The sequence below is a fragment of the Tamandua tetradactyla genome, chromosome 22 (genome assembly GCF_023851605.1).
Source record: "Tamandua tetradactyla isolate mTamTet1 chromosome 22, mTamTet1.pri, whole genome shotgun sequence".
In the NCBI taxonomy this organism is placed as follows: Eukaryota; Metazoa; Chordata; class Mammalia; order Pilosa; family Myrmecophagidae; genus Tamandua; species Tamandua tetradactyla.
The window spans coordinates 11,738,073-11,758,647 of NC_135348.1; the positions used below are offsets into that span (position 1 = coordinate 11,738,073).

Consider the following 20,575-nt stretch of genomic DNA (forward strand, 5'->3'; position numbering starts at 1 on the left):
TCTGGCCTAGGAACCCATCTGGAGGTTGTAAATTTCTCAAAAGTAATCTTAGTGCATGAAACTTTTGTAGAATCTGAGAAAAAGCCCTAGGTGTTCTTTAGGGCCGACAGGAATGGTTGGGTTTGGCAAACTGGCAATTAGCAATATCTAGCTGAAGTTTGGATAAGAGTAGTCACCAGAATAGCCTGTTGACACTATTTGAACTCTCTTAGCCACTGACACCTTATTTTGTTTACATTTCTTTTTCCACTTTTGGTCAGGAAGATGCTGTTAATCCCCGGATGCCAGGGCTGGACTATGATTCCATTTTTATGAAGTTAAGAATAGATAAAACTAAACTATGGTGATAAAAATCAGAATAACAGGGAGGTATGACGGTGGCTCAGTGGCAAAATTCTTGCCTGCCATGCCAGAGACCCAGGTTTGATTCCTGGTGCCTGCCCATGCAAAAAAAAAAAAAAAAAAAAAATCAGAATAGCAGCTTCTATGGGAGGTGCAGTGTATGGATATTGACTGGAAGTGAACATGAGAGAACCTTACGGAGTGATATGAATAGTCTATATATTTAGTGAGATAAGTGGTCACATATGTGTATAATACATTGGTCAAGACTCATAGCTATACATCTAAAGCTGTGCAGTGTATTTAAATTGTATCTTAAAGGATAAAATGATGAGAGATTAATTCTGAGTCCTTTAGTTGACTGGGATTTCAATAATACTCCAGCAATTCAGGGATTATTCCAGTAAATTGGCAACCATTTGACCTGCACAATCCAATCAAACAGAATACTGGAGATTGCTGACCCAAGTCTTCGGAATATTCTCTGTCCCTTCCCCTCCATCCTTACCTTCTCCTCTGTGTCTTGTTCCCCCACAGTAAATAATAACTCTACCTAGAATACCCTAACACATATACACACGCCATCCCCAGCTCTGTGAAAAACAGTAACCTATTATCACAGCGATCTACTATTTTAAGCCTCAATAAATTTACATAGTTACTGATTGAATGAATAAATAAATTCCCAGTTCTTAAACAAATCAACTTTATTCTGGAGAGTTAGGAGAATTTGCAGGTGATTTTAACTAAAAAAGAGTGAATGTAAGTGTCCTAAGCATACACACGCCACATAAGGAGATGCTTGTTTAAGATTTCCCACCTTCGTCCAGGACCTTTCATGCAGTGTGGCCCAGCCACACAGGTATGGCCGTTACTTGGCTCCTACCTCCATTTCTTTTCACCTTCTTTGATCCAGCACCTGCCCAGAGTCTGTTAGCTCTATTTCTCTTTGAATTTCTGCTTCATTGGACATCATTGGCTTTAAGCCTTGCCTAATGCAGAGTGGACCACTGGCTTACCATTCATTCAGGCACTGTTACCTGCTCTTCAGAGTTCTGGCCTCCCCAAAAATCCTTCCACCCAATCTCTGGCAGTGGAAAAAAGAATTGGGGGGTAGGAGACTAGGAGAAAAAAAACAACAACTGATGATAATGACCCAGGCCTTTGGTATACAAGAATCCATACCAAAGAAATGGTGTGAATTTGTTTAAAGTCAAGAGCTTTTCTGAGGATGATGTAATTCTGTGATGACAGCAGTCATACAATTCTCTTTAAAAACCTGCCGGTAGGCCCCAAGTGTATTAAATAAGAGCTAGTGAATAAATCGATACAAATGATGAGCATTAGTAGCAAAACTGCTCAGTGTATTTACTCAACTGTTTTATCTAAAAATAGTATCACATCAAAATATTGACAGTTCCAAAATTTAATTTGCCTTTCCTAATTACATTTCACCCTACAGAAAAGCTACTGGGGTCTCGTAATTTAGGCAAGAATTAATTTAATACTTGTGGCTATCATCATCTGTTTCACACTATTTTGGAAGATACTGGCAATGATAAATAATTCTCATGAAGGTTATCATGGATAAGCAAAGCGTACATCCAATTTTACAATTTTAAGCTAAACACTAGAAAGTAAGTATGAAATACTTACGTTGGAGAAAGACAAATTTGTATAACTCCTCTGGAGCTTTTGAGGTCACAAACTATTAGTATAGGACACATGTCCAGCTGTGAGATTTTTTTTTGTTGTTCTTTTGACAAAAACTACCGAGGTAATGGCTTAAACAGGATTGCTTTTGTGGTAAGTAGAACATTTTTTTATTTCCAATAAATTATTTTGTCTGGAACAGAAAGGCAGAAGCAATCAAAATTTTATTACCTGTAAAATTACATAATCCCTGTTCCCCTAGATCCTGCTGTTACATTCCTCAATAAGATCAAATTTGATGGGATCCAGATATTATTGCTGATCTATTTTGACTAATGGTCTTTGCCTCCAACTTAGTATACACAATGCACTTGGCAGTCTCAATAGTATATCCCTTGAATCCTAATTTCTACCCCCTCAACTGCATTGTCTAAAAAAGATTTCATCGTTTGCTGCCTTGTCTATTAGTATTTAATCTCTCTTATCAACCTGAAAAATGTAAAGCCTATTCTCTCTCTGAAACATTATCATTTCCTTTTGCTTACCCTAGGAAGCTAATTCAGCTCCCAGAATTTAAATCCCCCTTCCACTTTTAGGCCATTGTTCAACTTTTGGTTCTATGGATTTCATCCTTTCCCTTATGCCATTCAACCTACTACAGGAGTCCATCTCTACAATTTCAAAGAGCATTTTAAACACATTGACTATGATAGAAAACAAAACAAAACAAAAGGATATTGTCATTGCAACTCTGAAGAACTCAAAAAGCAAAAGAAGGATAAAAACTAGAAATTATGCCATTTTGGCAATTTTGAGATTGCCAGAATGATAGTTACTAAGCATCATATTTTCCCTCCTTGGTTCCCCCCATATATTTGATGTTGGAGATCTAAAAATTATGTTTATGAAAACCCTGCCAACAAGGGTTGAGTTAGATCACATAAATGAGAAATACTCACATGCATTTTGGAAGGCAGAAGAAAAGCAAAAGCTATTAATTTGTTGCAGAGGTGAGTCAGAGAGTGGGCTTCAGCAGGAGGCAATAATAAGTTTTGATGGATGAATCTTGAATTTTGTCTTTGCATCACTCACTCACGAGTGGTAGCTAGCAAGATCTTTCCTTAACTTCACTTTTCCACTCTCTCAGTGGTTTTGTTAAGCTTTAATTTCCTGTATTGAATTGCATTGAACTTGAAATATCTAGAATGATTTCTCTTTTCCCAACTGAATCGTGATTGCTACAATTCACTGGCTCCTCCATGCTTCCTTGGTGACAAAGTACTGGATAATTTTGAGTGAGCTGCAAATAGAGTATGTATATGGTCCATTCCAATTACCTAAGTGTGTAACCTTAAAAATATACCGAAAACCAAGGTCCATCTGATCCTGAACAAATATGCATTTTTACTGTTATCCTGCATAACTAAAGCCATACTTCCTAGAGGTGGTATAATGTAATGTAAAAAGCTTATGATTTACAACCTTAAAGAACTATGTTCAAACCCTAGCTCTAAGATTAACTTTGTCAACTCAGCTTTCTTGGATGAATAACTTGGTGCAACAAACTACAAGTACCTGTGATGCAAGTACCCCCGTTCTAGTGATGCTTAAAATCTATCAGCAAGGGGATAGGCAATGGTGGCTCAGTGGCAGAGTTCTCACCTGCCATGCCAGAGACCTGGGGTTGATTCCCAGAGACTGTCCATGCCAAAAAAAAAATCTATCAGCAAGGAGAGAATTTATAAGGGATAAAACCCATAGGCACAGCCAGCTTCTAAACAGCTTTCTTATGTCATAAGAAACATTATGACTTCAGCAAAAGAAGGGTGCAGGGACATTGAAGAAACTTAAGCAGAAGGGTAATATGGTAAATTCTGAGTTTTTGAAAAGATACTCTGGCTAAAGGATAAATGTCAGATTAGATGAGAAGAATAACAGGTTATGAAGCTAATATGGAGATCCAGGGAAAGGATAGGATAGGAGGGGCTTGAACTGTGTTAGGGACTATAGGGATGGAGAAAAGTGAATTGGTTCAAGAAACATCTAGGAATTAGAACTAACAATATGCAGGAATTAATTAGACATGTGAAATAAGGAGATGAAAGACTCGAGGGTAACTCCAAGGTTTAAGTCTTTGGGGAACTGGATAGAGAGTGTCATGAATAGTACAGGGAACACAGGAGGACAAAATGGAGTTGGAGTGGGTGTGGGTCAAAATGGCAAGTTTTGTTTTAAACAGATTAGACTTGACCTTTGGGTGAGATGTCCCTGCGGACATGTCAAGTCAGCGGATGCAGAGAGAGGTATGAATTTCAGAAGGGCTGATCTGAAAAACAATAAATCAGATGTCATCAAGATATGGATTATAATCTCAACCGTAGGAGTAAATCAGTTGACTCAGGTTTGTGTAGAATGGAAAAAGAAGAGAGTTAGTCTGTTCACCTTTGTTTCCTTTTTTTCAAGCTCCTTAAAGGATTTCTTGTTCTCCTGTCTCATCTCTGCTTCTTGGACAAGAAATATGATATGAAATATCATATAATTTCTCTAATATACCAAACATTCCTTTTATTTCACAGAAAAATCACTACATATAAAGATATTTTAATAAGGAATTGAAGCAATTGGATCAAACACATTAACTGGATCAGTAATTAAATTCTAATAATTCACTACAACAACAGGTAATAGAGAAGCATGCAAATTCCTAGAGCATAGGAATTCTCAGAAAAAAAAAAAAAAACACCAAAACTACTTTAGCCATAACTATCCATTGACATCTTAAGCAAAGCCACTGCTATTTATAAGGCAAAAAGTTTGTTCTCAGATTGCTATGTTGACTACAATAGAAAATGAATTCTTCAATTTTATGATATGGCACAGATATACATCATTTTCTGTTTATTCCCTATTTTGTCTTCCACTTAATCTAATTTGTATCATTTTAATTCTTTTTTGGTATTCTAAAACCACAGACCAACTTAAAGACCAGCTTTTTATTTCAACCATGGAAGGAATTTAATAAGAGCCAAAATATTAATTATAAATTTAGCCATAAAATGAAACTCTCCAGCTCATGAAATTAATGATTGCAAGTAAATTTCATATTCATGTTGAACTTATTTAAAATATAAGGAATCTATTCAGAAATTCATCATACTTACAAAAATATAACTGTAATGAAACTTCTTTCACATTATTCAAAGAAGTTCAACTATTTTACCATCTCACTTATTTTCCCTAAACATTATAGGGTTTTAGGAATCCGGGTTGGGTTTTATTAAAATAAAATTATATTCATAAAATCATTAAGTGAAAAAATATTGTAATATATGTTTCACTATTTATAGGTGCAATTTTGTTATATATATATTTTCATAAACTCTCAAAAAATGTAGCTAATTATTTTGAGAAGAGAAGAAATAACTTCTGCTGAAATTGGTCCAAATAGAACATTTGCAGGGTGGAATAAATCCAATGTTTCTAATAATTCTTACCAGATAGGTTCCATTTTGATGAAATTATGTTGTTTTTTCTCTCATGAATGGGTCCATGGAAGGTTAATTTCAAAGAAAATAACACTGGAGTGTTCTGTAAACACATTCGAGCTATGTACCTGTGCAAAAATAACTTACAAATAACCATGAAATGTTATGAAAGGCTACAAAATTATTTTCTAATATGATTTACTTTTTAATGAGAAGAAACTCAGTTACAACATAGGAATGATAACAAAAATCATACATGTTCAAAAGGTTAAGCAATTAGCATCTATTAAAATCATTGTTATATGCTTTATCGTTATCTAATTCTTATATGTATAAAGTAGGAACAACTTGAAATTACAGATTAAATCATGGCTGATTTTCAGTAACTTTGAAAAATTCAGTCTTTAATTCCGAGTTTAAGAAAGTTCTCACCAAACATGCATTGGTTTTTAAGAACAATGGACTCATAGAATATTAAGTATTTCCCCATCATTTGCCAAAACACTGATTATATAGCAAGTTTCCCTTTATTTCCCTGAAATCATTCCAATAATTGGCAACATTTACTTGCAGCATTCCCTGATGGATTTAGACTATAGGAAGAGAAGCAAAACCAAAATGCAATAAAGGAGAGCATGTGTCTCCCTAGAGAAATTTGCGTCTGATAGTTTTTTCATAAGAAAAGGGCAGGGCAGTGAATTGTACAGCATCCCCAATCAACACCTTAATGTGAGTTGAAAGTCAACAAGGCCAACCTATTTATCCACAGCCTTTCAGCAATGCTGATAATGCAGATTCCTCATTCATGCTTCCTTCACTCTAGGAAAAGAGTAGAATCAAAAGCATCTCTGCTTTTACTCATAATTCAACCTATCATCCAAAAACCTGTAAACAAAGTATGCTGTTGCCTTGTCTTTGGATAAGAGGGTTCACCTGGTCTCTACTAGTTAGTCTTCCAGCCATTATATGCAGATGTTTTGACTCAAATACTGTATTTCTTCCTTAAACTGGGAAATCACTATGCACCGGTGAGCCTTCATCAGCCAGATTTGCAGCTGTGGTTAGAATTCATGCATACATTTTCATTTTTCATTTCTAAGGCCTCCTTAGACATTGGTTGCCTCTGTGAAAGAGTCATTGGCACCATTATTCTTTTTTACTTCGAGGTTCTTTTTAGTTCTGAATGTCACAGATACCTCAGAGTGAATAGAGTCCAACCTCTGCTCACAGCGAAAGGCTGAGAGGAAAGCTTTCCTGTAGTTGCTGTTCATCCAGCCATACAGCAGGGGGTTGGCAAAGGTGGAGCACATGGCGATGATGTGAAGCACTGTGAAGATGAGTTGGTACTCCTTCAGGTCCAAGACGTGGCTGTCGATGTCGACAGCAAGTTGAAAGGCATGGAGAGGCAACCAGCTGACTGCAAACACCACCACCACACACACCAGCATTTTGGTGGTTTTTTGCCTTCTCTGATGATAGTGGTCATTAGCAGCTCCAGGGCTCACGTGGTTCTTCAGCTTACTCCAGATCCGAATGTAGGAAAAGGATATGATGCTCAGAGGCAAAACATACAGGATTAACAAGGAGGAAAGACTGTAGACGGTGCTGTAGATGCTCTTCTCCTCACCGGGCCACTTCTCAGTACAGGCTACAATCTCAAAGTCTGGAATAATCTCAATCAGTGAATACTCCCGGAAGATGGCCAGAGGGCTAGCCAGCAGGGCACTGATGCCCCAGGCCAAGCCAATAATCAGGAAGCTGATCTGCTTGGAGATCTTGCTCTCCAGGTGGTAGACAATGCAGCGATGCCTGTCCACGGCAATCACCATCAAGGTGATTGTGGACACCTGTACTGCCAGGCCCTGGGCATAGGGCACCAGGTGGCATAGGACAGGACCCATCTTCCATTCCCCCATTAAGGTATAGGTGAGAGTGAATGGCAGGCACAGGGTATTCACCAGCAGGTCTGCCACTGCCAGGTTGGCAATGAAAAAGTTGGTTACTGTGCGCATGCTCTTGAATTTGATCACCACATGGATCACCAAGGAGTTGCCAATCACTCCAAGCAAGATGATGGAACAATAGGCCAAGATGAGGACAATCCGTACCTCAGTCAGCTTGGTGCTGTCTATGAGCTCCGGTTCAGGGTCAGGGGCCAGCTCACCTCTAGGAGTGGTTTGCCCCAGCCCATACTGCTCCACCTTCATTTCTTCCACTGTTTGGTTTTCATCAGCCTCTGCACCTACTGGGCCCATGCTCAGAACAGTTCCAATTGGCCTAGAAACCAGCACAAGGATCTACAACAGAATAATGAACAAAGATGGAGCAAGGAAGACAGAAGGATGAGGCAGAGAAATATCACAAGTATGATAGTTTAATTTTGGTTGGATCTCAAAATATCTGTCCTCTGAAGCCTGAAATTGCACATAGCAGAACCTTTTAATGAAGCAGGTCATAATTAAATCTATTCATAAATATGGACCAGCAAACCCAGTCCATAAAATAAATGCCATGATGAAAAAGAGGTAATATGGAGAGTACAAACACAATTCTAATATGAATGCTATTAAGCTGATTGAATTCATCTGAAGGGGGATGAACATTATCAACTTTATCAATTAATGCTATAACAGCTGCAAATTCACTAAGTTAATTTTAAGTAGACAAAGGAAAGTTTTCTACAATACTTAGGCTTTCAGTTTACAAATATAGCAACAAATTGCACAGGAAAGTGAAAATTATTAAAACTATTTTCCTGATTCCAGGACTTTGGGGGTGTATAATATTTAAGATAAACTGAGCAGATTCTATTTCATAGCCATTTTTTCTATCATAGAGTTTAATGTTAAAATAAGATAGGCTATGTAGACCAGTTGTTTTTTTGATGATCTGAAATGAATTTTCTACATATTTCCAGCAGAATCCTTGACAGGTACTAAAAGAAAAATATATTCAAATCTGAACTATATTTTCCTGAAACACCTAAATATAAACATTTTAACACCTTCTTCTCCAATATCCTAATTCTCCTCTCAGTTTTTTCCCTTCAGTATTCCCTAACTCAGTTAATGTTATTACAATTCATTATGCTACCTAAAGTTAAAAAGCAGTTACAAACATTTCTGCCATCATTGTGTTTACTCGTATTCAAACATGCAGTCAATGAACGTTTAAAAACCTACATCTTGTTGTGGACAAAAAGACAAACACGATAGTACCTGTATTCTAAGGCTCATGCAACTTACTGTATAGAGACTACTCTGCCATCAAAATAAGTTTTCTAAACTTGTGATCATATTTTTTTCCAATGTCTCTGGATTGTTTAAAGCAATGACCACAAACGTTTTAATATAAGATCCCACTTTAAGGCTATAGGAAAGCAATTCCAGAACCTGACATCATGGTGTTAGTTGATTTTGAATATATTCATAATGATAAAAACCACAACTATTATTTTAGAACCTTTTTTTAAAAATGGATTTGTGTCGTATTAATCGCAATAGCACCTATCTACCTTAATAGGTGAGTTACATTTATGCAGCCTACAGACAATACGGAGCCTGTGTGTCCTCAATCTCATCTCCACTCTGTCCTGCTCTGCTGTATATCACAGGAAGGCTGGCCTTTGCAGGTCACCCAGGTTTTAAGATTTTGGGGGGTTCTAGCTGGGTTTGCATGTAGGAGGTACTGGCAGGAAAGTAGAAGGCAGGTGAAAGAGAAGCCAAGGGGTTCTTCTCCCTCCCTCCCTTCTCTGAGCAGTGCCTCAGCAGGTCTTCCATGCAGCTGGTTCCCACACAACTGGCCCTCATGGTTCCTGTTTCTAATCTGTTGAAATTAAAGTTTTGGCCCCAACGCTTGAGTAACACCACCTCCTTTCAACATCCTTCTAGCATGGGGGTAGGAATGCCTCCCTGCTCTACTAATCCCTAGTGGCAGTACCATCCCATGCTAAGCATTACAGCCCTTCCATCACTTCGTCACCAATTCTCTGAATTAAATTTCTCCTCTTTTACATTTCTCAGGAGATTCTGTTTGGCATGATCCACCGATAACATGCATATATGGATTTGAAAATTGCTTTTATGAATTTGCTCTCCCATTAAAAGGTTTGTGTCCACAGACTGGCTAACACTGGCCTACAGAAGAATATCTCAGCCCCTTAGGGCATTCAAAGCTCTTCTTGAACTCAGCCCAGCTTCCCTACTGCCCTCATTTCTCCTAACATTCCATATATATATTATACTTCTGTCATACTGAATTACTCCCAGCTCCAGCAACAGGTCAGCCTCTCTCATGATTCTCTGCACTTCCTATTCTGAAGTGTTATTATCCCCAGGAAACCAGGAATAGTCCCCCTGGCATCCTGTGTCACCTGAGACTTTGCAAATCACCACGTACCACTGCAACCGTTCTCCTTCATTCACCCAGCGCAGCAATCTCTAGGAGGACAGAGAAAGGTCTTCTTCATGCAATGTTTTATTCCTCGCACATCATCTAGCACATTAAAGATACTTAATAATTTAGCAAAACAGCTAGGAGCTAAAGGAAAGCACGATTTTACTCAATGATCCAGGCAAAATACGAAATACAATTTTGATTCTTTCATTTACGGAGGATTCCTTCCCCTGGCATAACAACCTTGTGTATATTTTCTTGTTCTTAATCAGGTGACCAACTCCAGAAGAAAGTTGTCCTAAAACTCCCTCTTGAATCAATCCCTGTTCCTAGGATTTTAATTCGTTGGTATATACTAAGAAGATATCTTTATACCTCAAGAGCTTAGTACACACACACACACACACAAACTTGTGACTACACAAAGTAAGGTTTTAATGCATTTGCATTTGGTGTACCAACATATTCTAGTTCCATCTCCATAAATTTAAAGTAGGATTTTGGAAGAGTCTGGGTTCTCATTCACATTTGACTCCACTCTTCTGTAATTAGAGAAAATGAAAGTTAACCATTGAAATCGTGGAATGTATGTCTGATAGGCCATACCAATTCTCTTAGGTTTAGAAAGTGGCTGACTTTACAAAGCACAATTAGTCAATCCTAAAAAGTAATTAACAGAATTAACAAGACTCCAGAGGTCTGGGTTTGGGGATCTCAGCGGATCAAAGTAAGAGTAAGCATGAGATTGAAGAATATTGGAGTAGGAGTACATTTGATTTGGTGACATTTTGCTTTTCCTTTTCAGCCCTGATTACCTTGCTTTTTTTTTTCTAATTTCTTATTTTGAAGCCCCTTTATTTAAAGCTTCTTTGCAGGAAGGGTATTTATTAATCTACAGCCTATTAGTAAGCCTTAAGCCTGTTCTTAAGTGCTCTGCTGATCTTCAGATAGGTCCCATTTTATCCAGAGAAAGTACCATTTTATGATAGCACTTCTGGAAAAGTGGGAGAGGAAAACAGAATACACAAAAGGATTTGTTGAATTAAAAACTCAAAAGCACAAAAACAAAAAGTTAAGCAAACAAGGGAAAAACCTTTCCCTGAATTAAGTCTAAAGCAGATGCTCACATTACTCAACACATTTAAGGAGAAATGTGAAGTGGTACACTTTTCTTGAACAGATGATTCTTCAGAGATTTTATTATAGAAATATTTCTTCATAGACTAGGAAAGTGGGTTTCAAGGTTTTTTCGGAGATTAACAGAACTTCAAATTATCTTGAGTGGGAGGCCAGTTAATGCTTTAATTCTATAATACATTTACATTCGTGGAGCTTTTTGCAATAATCTCTTACGTTAATAAAGTTTGATATTTTATCTATCACAGCAGCTTCCAAAAATTTTTCTAGGGGGGGAAATCCAGAAATCATGTTACATCCCCTATACTTTTTAGTCCTGGAGGAGACAGAGCTTTCAAAAACATACGGTGCAGACAGGACTGCTTGCCAATTAAGTAGAAAGTTTAAAATACACATGAAGGATTTGAGAATGTCCCCTTTCTGTGCTTTTGAGCTTCGGTACTTTTTTGAAAGCCGGATTGTGTATTTTATGTCTTTGAATTTCATATGATGTATCAGTACTACAAAAAGTCTTAAAGCCTTGAGTTTTGCCTCCTTCCCTTCCATCATATCCCCCCACCAGTGAGTGAGACCTCACAGTGGGAAATGAGTGCGTGCTTAAATAAATGCATTTATTCTTCAAAATTTTGGAGAATCCAGAATGATCTGCCCCCATCAGACAGGTGTTTTGTTTTCTAAAAAAGCCGCAGAAATAGGAACAAGCTTCTCCACCGTAAAAATTCTAACTGCCCTCTAAGAATGGACGAGGAAAGGGTTAAGAATATTCACTAGGAAAGGAAAATTCCAGCAAAAGTAGAAAATGGGGATGGTATCCCCCAGCCCACTCGAACAACACCCCCTTTCAGCTTAAACCAGGGGAGAAAAGTCCCCACACTCCTGAGGAACTCAACTTGCCCTCTTCCACCCGACCCGAGCGCTTCTTTAGGGATTTTCTCCCTCCCGGGTGAATGAGTTAGGACTTACATTTGCCGAATGGGCCCCCTCCCTCTTCTGCTGAGATGCGCTGAAGCTGTGTGCCGCCTTCAGTCCGAGGGCTGTGGCCGGAGGTCCCGGAGAGGGCACCGGTCTCCAAAGGCAGGAGCAGTTCTGTCCCCTCCGACGGCCCCGGGCAGCCAGTAGGCGCGGCTCAGGGGCTGGCGCGGCTCGACTCTGCCGCGGACCCCTGCGGCCGAGGGCGCCTGGGGGGAACTGCACCGCGCCGCCCCGAGAAGCCTGGGGGGTGGGGGGAGGAAAGGGGGGGGCGGGTGAGGATGGGAGGGTCCGAGATGGGGGGTGGGGGCGAGGGAGAGGCGGATCCCTCCCACCCAGAAGAGAAAATCGGGGCGGAGGGGAGGGGAGGGGGACGGGGGCTCCGCAGGGGAAGGAGCTGGCCGGGAAGTTTCCGCTCCCAGCAGTGGGAGCAAGAGACAGAGTCCAGGGTCTCGGCGAAAGCCTCCCGGGCTGCGGACCCTACCTAGGGCGGCGCCCCCCTCGCGGGTCGCCACCACCGCCTGCAGCTGCTCATCTCAGGTTCCGCAAGACCCCAGAGTTTATACTCTGGGCGTCCGCATCGCCCGCACCTCCTTTGCCTTCCCCGAGCTCCTCCCATTTGCTCCCCACTCTCCGGTTCCTGCAGAAATGGTCCAGCGGGGGCAGGCACCGTGGACTTGGGCCGGGGCACAAAATCCACCGGGGAGAAGCGGGGCGAAGGCAGGGCGGACGCATTCAGCTGCTGGCCGGGAGGCGGCGGTCCCCAGGACGCCGGGCGCACGGCGACCTCAGGCAGGTGGGAGGGAAAAGCGCCTCCGTAGCCTCCCCAGGACTGGGGCGCCGGGCGCTGGTCTTTCTGCCATTGGTGTGGTCCCTATGGTAAAGCGGGTTCAGATCCTGGTTTCCCAGGTTCAGCATTTCTCTTAGCAGGTGGTCTGCTAACAGTTTACAAGTTCCGGCAGCGCGGATTCGGATTCCAAAGCCCGTAGCGCTGTAGCGGGCGCGTCGGTTGGCTGCAAAACTGGAACAGGAGGAGGCAATAGTAGGTTAGCGAATAATGCACAGTCTCCTCTTGGTCAGTTATCTGACTTCCCTGTTCTACGCTCTTTGATAAAGTCCATGTGCTTCGTGCAACAAAGAGCGCCAGCCTCTGGAGACCCCTCTGCTATCTCCTTATGGTGAGCCCTCTCATAATCACTTGAGCTGAGCTAGCGGATAGGAGCGAAATAGGATTCTAGAATTAATCAACAAAGCTGCAGGATCTGTTCCTCCCAGAAATCCTTTATACAGAGCCATTCCTTCTAGAAGTTTACAACCAGCCACTCTTTCCCCTATTCATTTTTTACTGGGGGGCGGAAGAGTCTACAAAGTCAGGAAAACAAAACCTAAAGCCAGAGGCCTAAGTTTTTCCTTAATAATTTCTGAGTTGAGATTCTTGCACTATTTACTTTCCCTCATTGTATCAGTTTCTTCTTTTCTAAAATGAGGATGGTCATACGGTTCACTCGGACATCCTCTGGGGGAAAAAATACTGTGCTGCAAATAATTTAGATTTAAATTAAACTATTCACAAATAAGAGGGATTTTAGTGTTACCCCCCAGAAAGATCGATATTCTTTCCAAAATTAAATGAAGACTTGTTTGGAGATTAGATTTTCAGTTCTGTGAGAGCTTGCCCAAGCGCTAATAGTATTGCATATGTAAGACATCATTATCGGGTGTAATCTGAAGTTAATCTTAGGTTAATGTAGAATTATGCCTAAGGGGACATAGAAATTATTTATCAAACAAATCGGCTTGGGCTTTTCAGTAACTAAGCAACCAGAAGTAAGCAGAACTGGAAATATCCCACATGTTCTACTCAGTTCCGCTTAAAAATATTTTTGTAGATACTTTTTACTTTGGGAACATACTCATTGCTCCCATCTGTGTGTTTAATGCAACAAGTTCCATGCATTCTAATACATGTGCACCAGTGAGGAATGAGCTAGGTGCTGATTGGTTGTAACTCTAAAAGAGTGTGAGTGGCTTGAAAAAGCAACCACAAAAACAAATGCATACAAGAAACAGACAGGTGCTGTTGTTCCAATAATTATTTTGGAGGATTCACCTTATTTCCCTGACACAGCAATTGCACAAAGCATTTTTTCCTCCTTTAAGGTTGCCTTTCAAAAACAGCTTAGCTGCCATATATAAATATTTGTTTCACTCCCTTCTATACCCATATGTGTCCTAGAAAATTCACATAGTTCCACAGACCTCTAGACAGCAAACCCAATGAGATTTAAATTACCTTTAAATTATCTTCCAATAAGTAAGGACAGAATTGGATGAGAAATTTATTTGCGTCGTATTATCAAGGATATTTTTGACATTTAATTCATGACATTTTGGGGCATTAAGACCTAATTAATATCTTTTAATGTACATATACTTCTCATTGTGCTAACAATGAGCCAGTCTGATGACACCAATAAACCCTATGGGGACATTGATAGAAGTTTGTGGTGGTGAAATACTGATTAATATAAATTGAAGAAGGATTATTGAATCTGATCTGTCTCTTGAAAGCAGTCAACTCCTCAGCTACCTCCGCATCTACCTCTAACATTCTACCATGTGCTGACTGCTGTGAAAATAGGGCACAGACTCAAACTCAGATGCTGCATGGCTATAGCATGTAACATAAACGTACCAGCAAGCTAAATTTGAAGACAGTAGGAAATGGTGAGGGCTATGACAAGTTGGAAAGCATAAGAGCACATGCTTCTTGTAAGAAGAACAGTCTGCTGCTTGGGTTCAAGTCGCTGGCCCCGCAGCAGTCTAGACCCTGAATTGTCAGATAAGATATTTTTTTTCAGATAAGAATTTTTAAGAGTAGCAAAATCCATATTCTTAAAAACTTTCAAATTTTGCATGAAGGAATTTAAATTTTTTAAAATTCAGAATCCCAGGTGAATTAGATCTGTGCATGATAAGATGAATGGATGGATGGATGGACAGATAGGCAAGTAGACAGACAGACAGACAGACAGACAGATAGATAGTCTGTGCAACCAAGCTTGCGCATAATCAATATTGTAGCCTCTAATGTGGCTTTTGATGCTTGAAAAACCTCCTAAAGTATCTAAAATGTGCCTGAACTATGATTTCCCCATCACATAATCCATTCCTCAGTGTACAGTAACATAAAAGGAATGCAGCCAAAGATAGATTCCCAAATAAGCAATTTCTGTCTTCACTTCTGGTTGAGTAGATGCTCCCAATGAGACTACAATAAAGAGCCTGTTGAGTAAATAAAATTTTCAGATATTTTAAACAATAAGAATAAAGAAATGTCACAATTATTCATTTAAAAAATTTCATTGTCAGAATAGAGGATCGTTTATGAAGCCTATGCGTTAGATAAAATAACCATGATATGATTTCCTTCACTCTCAATTCATTCTGATAGCGAGGAATCCTTCCCCAAGGTATAAATAATTGTGTTAAGTTGTTTCAATTATACAGGTAATTTAAAAACATTGTAAAAAGCTCAAGAAAACAATGATAGAAATGTTCTTTGTCAGTGATGTCCAAAATGATTACCGCTAGCTAAATGACATTGAGTACTTGAAATGTGACATTTGCAACTGAGGGACTGAATTATTGATTTTATTTAATTTTAAATAATCTAAATATAAAACTAGCCACATACAGACAATGTAAATCATGGGCAGTATAGGTCTAAAATCTTGTCCTGAAGGTAACCATTATTAGCATATTAGTGTTTCTCTATACTTTCGATTAGCATTTCCTTTTTATTTTTTCTTTTTTAACCTTTTTTTTACAAAATGGATCATACTCATTTGTAACCTATTTTTTCTGACTCTTAAGAAAATATATCACATGTCTTTACATAGCTATAAATATAAATATGCATTTTCTCTTTAATGACTGCCTAGTTCTAAACTGTGTAACTATATTCTGATTAATTATTGTCATTACAAAACTGTGATAAACAATCTTGTATCTATTTCTGGTGCGCTTGCCCAGTTATTTCTTTCATATAAATTCCAACAAGGAAGAAGTGCAAGACACTTCTTAAGACAAGTTCCCATTACATAAACAAACCTTAATCACAAAGGTCAAACTGAATAAAGGGAATGCCAGGAAGCTTCTTCCATGATTAAGTGAATATGTCATGGAATTGGATAATCACATTGTTTGCACAAAGTGCTCAGTATAAAATTTCAGTGGCTTCAAACTGGAATGACTTGAAGAGGCTACTTTTTGGCTAAGAGGCAACAAAAACAGGAGAAACAAAAGCACCAAGAAGAGTGAGTTTGTTTTGATTCCTTGGGGAAAGCCCTTTGGTTTCACTCTCCAGAAAGTTAGTTGTTTTTCAAACCTTAATGTCAGGGTTTCCTGAGAGAATACTAAATAATCTTTAAGCCATACCAACTTGACTGAAATCACAGACAGAAGCCAAATACTGTAGCGCAGCTGGAATGTAGAAGCTGATTCCAGGAGAAAAGAAGTAAGCTCCATAAATCAGGGTATCTGCCGGAAAGAAGGAGACCTCTGAGAAACAGAGAAAGAACATAGGAGCTAAAGAGAGAGCAGCAAGCCCAAATAAGAGGACTTCTCTGAACTCCAGAGAAGCTAGTAATGAATGTAATTGTGTAGGCTAAACAAAGCCTGGTAACAAGTCCCTAGTTAGAAGATATTAATACTCAATTTAGCTTAACAGTTAGTTACAGTGCTTAGTATGTGTGTAACTAATTCTGTCATGCTTTATTTAAATGTTTAATACATTTAGTTATAACTTAGGCTTCTTACAGAGAATCCAAAAAAAATTTTCTTGTAGCAAAAATTAGAAACCTAAATGGCCATTGGGGTATAATTTTTGATTAATCATAGATGTATTTCTAATTGGATCTGTGCCTAACGTTTCTTTCAGACAAGAAGGAAACAACAATGAGAGTTAATATCTGAACAGAGATGATTAGGTTTGCATCAAGTAGAAATAGAAAAAAAGAGCCCAATTTTTGTAAATGGAGCTGAAACTGTTAAAAATTTTTAAATAATATCCCTTTTTTCAAAACTTGATTTTTAAAAAAGCTAATCATTCTAATCAAGTTTATTCTAATAAAAAGATAATAACTTTTATTTCCTTCTCGGATCTAAACTTGGCTTATTTGCAGTGAGTGGACCAGTAAAGTGTGAATTGAGCAATAAATGGCCACCAAATACTGAGGTTTGCAAAGCTAATAGAGAGGCTAGGTTTTCTAAAGATTTTTGCATGCAATGTGTTATGAACACAGATGTCTCATTTAAAAAAGCAACTAGTTATTTAAAGTGAATTTTTACTAAATCTTAAATTGGGTCTAAATATCATTTGCTATGATTTTTATTTCTATGGATTTGGGGTTTTTATTTTTGTTTGGAAATTTTAATTGCAGATTCAAAGCAATTAAGCAAGATTGTAAGCAACTTATACCACATTTTGCTGAGATTTTTATCTTTCCATGATCATCTGAATAGATATTGAGACTGGTAAGGATCCAAATCCAAAGGGGTATTTAGATGTAAATGTTTCGCAGTTCAAATTCTAACCAAGAACAAAGGGAGGGACATTTTTAAAGGAATTCAGAGTTGAATCGATGCAAATTTTCATTTGATTGTCTGAAACATGCAGAGAAGACCCTTGGCTGAAGAGAAAACAGGCACCCTTTTAGAAATTTCAGTTTTCTTTAATAAGTGTTTATCCTTGTAGCCTATAGGGACATAATTTGATATATATTTTTTGAATCATACACTCAAAGCAAAATTTAATTTTAAATTTTCCGCAAAAGAGTACAAGTGAAATCAAAGCTCTCTCTCACGCTAAATTAGTATTGATGTGTCCTAAGCGTGGGAATTCGAAAATTTGTATATAATTTCTACATACCACTTTGGAGATTGTGAAATGGCTTACTCAAAGTAAAAATTCAAAACATGGAATGAATAAAGCAAGTAGGATTTAATTTATGACTCCTACTCTTTTTTTGTCGAAAAGAATTATATAAAATCCATTCAAACATTTTATTACTCATAACTCCTGTAAACAAATCTTTATTGAGTGTCTAATTTGTTACAGGCGTTGTGCTTGGCACTAGCCATATAAAAATAAATAACACACAGGCCTGCCACTGAGTGTCTCTAGTCTAGTAAGGGGATTCAGACATATAAATAAAGAAGGACCATAAACAGATAGGTCCTCTGCTAGACTATGACATAGCAGATTTAGGGCCTCAAGAGGGAATACTCAGTTTTTATATGAATGAAGAGTGTGGGGAGAATCAGGGAAACGTTTTGTTGAAGGAGGTAACCCAACTCAATTTAACTTAGTTAGGGGTCCTTTTTGGCTTTACCCAGCCCTGGGGTACCAGCTTCTGTTTGAAATATGCTTCTCCATTGCAGTTAGCAGGGTTCTGTGATACTAAGGTAATGTAGCACCACTGGGGAAGAATACTCATTTACATATGTCAGAGTATAATTTTCAAGGTTAAAAATATAATTCCCAAACAAAATATATAGTGAATACCTTCAGACATTTATTTACCAGATTAAGAAGAGAACCAGCACATTGGCAAAGCTGGATCAAAGTAGCTTCCCAAAGGCCCAGATAGGCAGTGAAAGAAAGGATGCTAGATAATACTGATCCATTAGAGGTAACACTAGTGGGTAACCTGCTGCACTCTAAAGTGATAACTTGTGGATTTATATTCTCAACCAGACAGAAAACATTTGCAACTCTGCCAGACAAAAATCAAACTCAACAAGTTTCTATGTTGGCATCAAGCTTTATAGAGACTGAGCTCTGATTACTAGTAAATAAAAAAGAAAAACTAATTAAGTAACCTTTATCTGGAGAGTCAGGTGTTCTTTGGGCTCATCAGAGGATGCTCCAATGTGATCATCCTCCTGGGATTTTTGTTTGTATTTCTTATTGCTGCATAGCAAACTACCCCATAACAGTGACTTAAAACAATCATCTTATATTGCTCATGATATTGTAGGTCAGAAATTCAAGAAATGCTCAGCTGGGTGGTTTATCTCTGATCCATATGGGATCAACTGGAACGGCTGGGCTGTAAGGAATCACTTCTAAGATAGTGCTGTCAATCACGGGTTTTATGATGGGCTGGGTTGACTAGAATAGCTGAAGGACCATTCATGTTTCTCTCTCTTCACAGGTGGCATTCTCAGAGTAGCCAGACTTCTTACATGACTTTAGGCTTCATCCAGAGGGAATCTTCTAAAAGAGAGTGTTCCAAAAGACACAAGCAGAAACTGCAAGGCTTCTTATGACCTGGTCCCAGAACATCTTTTCTACTGCATTTTTTTTTTGGTGAAGCAATAACTTGGGTCAGCCTCTATTCAAAGGGAGGAGAGAAATATACTTCATCTCTGGATGAGAGAAGGGCACATGTGAACAGGGAGGGGAGAAATTGATGCTAGCCTAAGAGAAAAGTCATCACACATCCCATTGCCCATACATTGGAGGATTTGATACATTTATAAAAGAGGGACTTTTCTGGGGAATGCACCTCAGCCTCTGGACTTCCATAATGATTTTTTCTTCTTTGATTTGCAATTGATGAAATTATCAGAGCCAGAGACGGCAAAATCTAATATTATCTGTGCAGTGAAAAGTCTGAGGCAAGACTACATGGTGAACATAAAAGGATATCTCCAACCTCTGCATTTATATGTACACAGGGATCTGTACAAATAAATACTTTGTAAACTGAAGAATTAAACCAGAAAAAAAATTTCCACCTCCAGACGATAGGTTTTTAAGTAGATTTGCCCCTGTAATGATTTGCGTAATAAGATAAATGGTACTTTAACTTATTCTTTAACAACCTCATGCAAGAAAACAACATAATGTTCCCTGGTAGCTGATTGCAATATTTAATTCCCACATTGTAAACACCATGCTCTTTGAGTATAGCCAGTGGGGACTTATTGCTTATTGCTGAATAAAGCACACAAGTTGGGCTCAGAAATCTGGATCATTGTCTGAAATCCATAGATAACTTGCTCTGAGCATGTTATCAATGTTAAAATAATCTGATATTAAAAATCAACCTAGTTTTCCCCAACCGAAAAAAAAACACATATACTACTTTGTGTCATAGGGATGTTATATAATTTTAAAAAATAGACTGAAGAGCCATATTTCCAAGTAGTAGACCGATTAATATGGAATTCAGCAATTTTGAAAACTACATTAATTTTTTCTTTCTTATAAATTACTTTCAACTACTTATATATATCCTAAAATAATGTCATTTAAAGAGGGCTGTTGTTTCTTTTATGAATTGCATATGAGAGGAGAATGTTGTTAACTTATGTTGCAATAATGGCTGTGTTATAGTAAATTAATCATACCATTCAATAATTCAGTGCTGGATTTAACCTCTTTGAAAAAAGTTTCTTTATACATATTCATACTGTGTACTGAATTCATTAGGATATACTATTAAACATAGAATACATTGCAACATTTGAGAAGTCTATGACCGTGGTTTCCACGCTGTGTACTAAGTATTCCTGGCCACTAC

At 38.4% G+C, this 20,575-nt stretch overlaps 1 protein-coding gene and 1 long non-coding RNA gene across 2 annotated transcripts; both read right to left on the reverse strand.

Moving 5' to 3' along the window:
- Window positions 1-570: 570 nt before the first annotated feature.
- Window positions 571-3,772, reverse strand: LOC143666039 (uncharacterized). The gene is made up of 4 exons (XR_013167326.1): window positions 3,658-3,772; window positions 2,955-3,295; window positions 1,999-2,188; window positions 571-1,463 (listed from the first exon to the last, which is right to left on the reverse strand). It is a non-coding gene; the product is annotated as an uncharacterized LOC143666039 (long non-coding RNA).
- A 1,667-nt stretch (window positions 3,773-5,439) lies between these two features.
- Window positions 5,440-12,073, reverse strand: NPY2R (neuropeptide Y receptor Y2). Its single transcript, XM_077139574.1, has 2 exons — window positions 11,976-12,073; window positions 5,440-7,777 (listed from the first exon to the last, which is right to left on the reverse strand). Exon 2 carries the CDS (start codon window positions 7,733-7,735, stop codon window positions 6,587-6,589), a length of 1,149 nt encoding a protein of 382 aa, XP_076995689.1. The 5' UTR covers window positions 7,736-7,777; window positions 11,976-12,073; the 3' UTR covers window positions 5,440-6,586.
- Between the last annotated feature and the right edge of the window lie 8,502 nt (window positions 12,074-20,575).

Coding starts and splice junctions, on each gene's coding strand:
- NPY2R (XM_077139574.1), bottom strand. CDS start 7,735: ATGGGCCCAGTAGGTGCAGAGGCTGATGAAAACCAAACAGTGGAAGAA.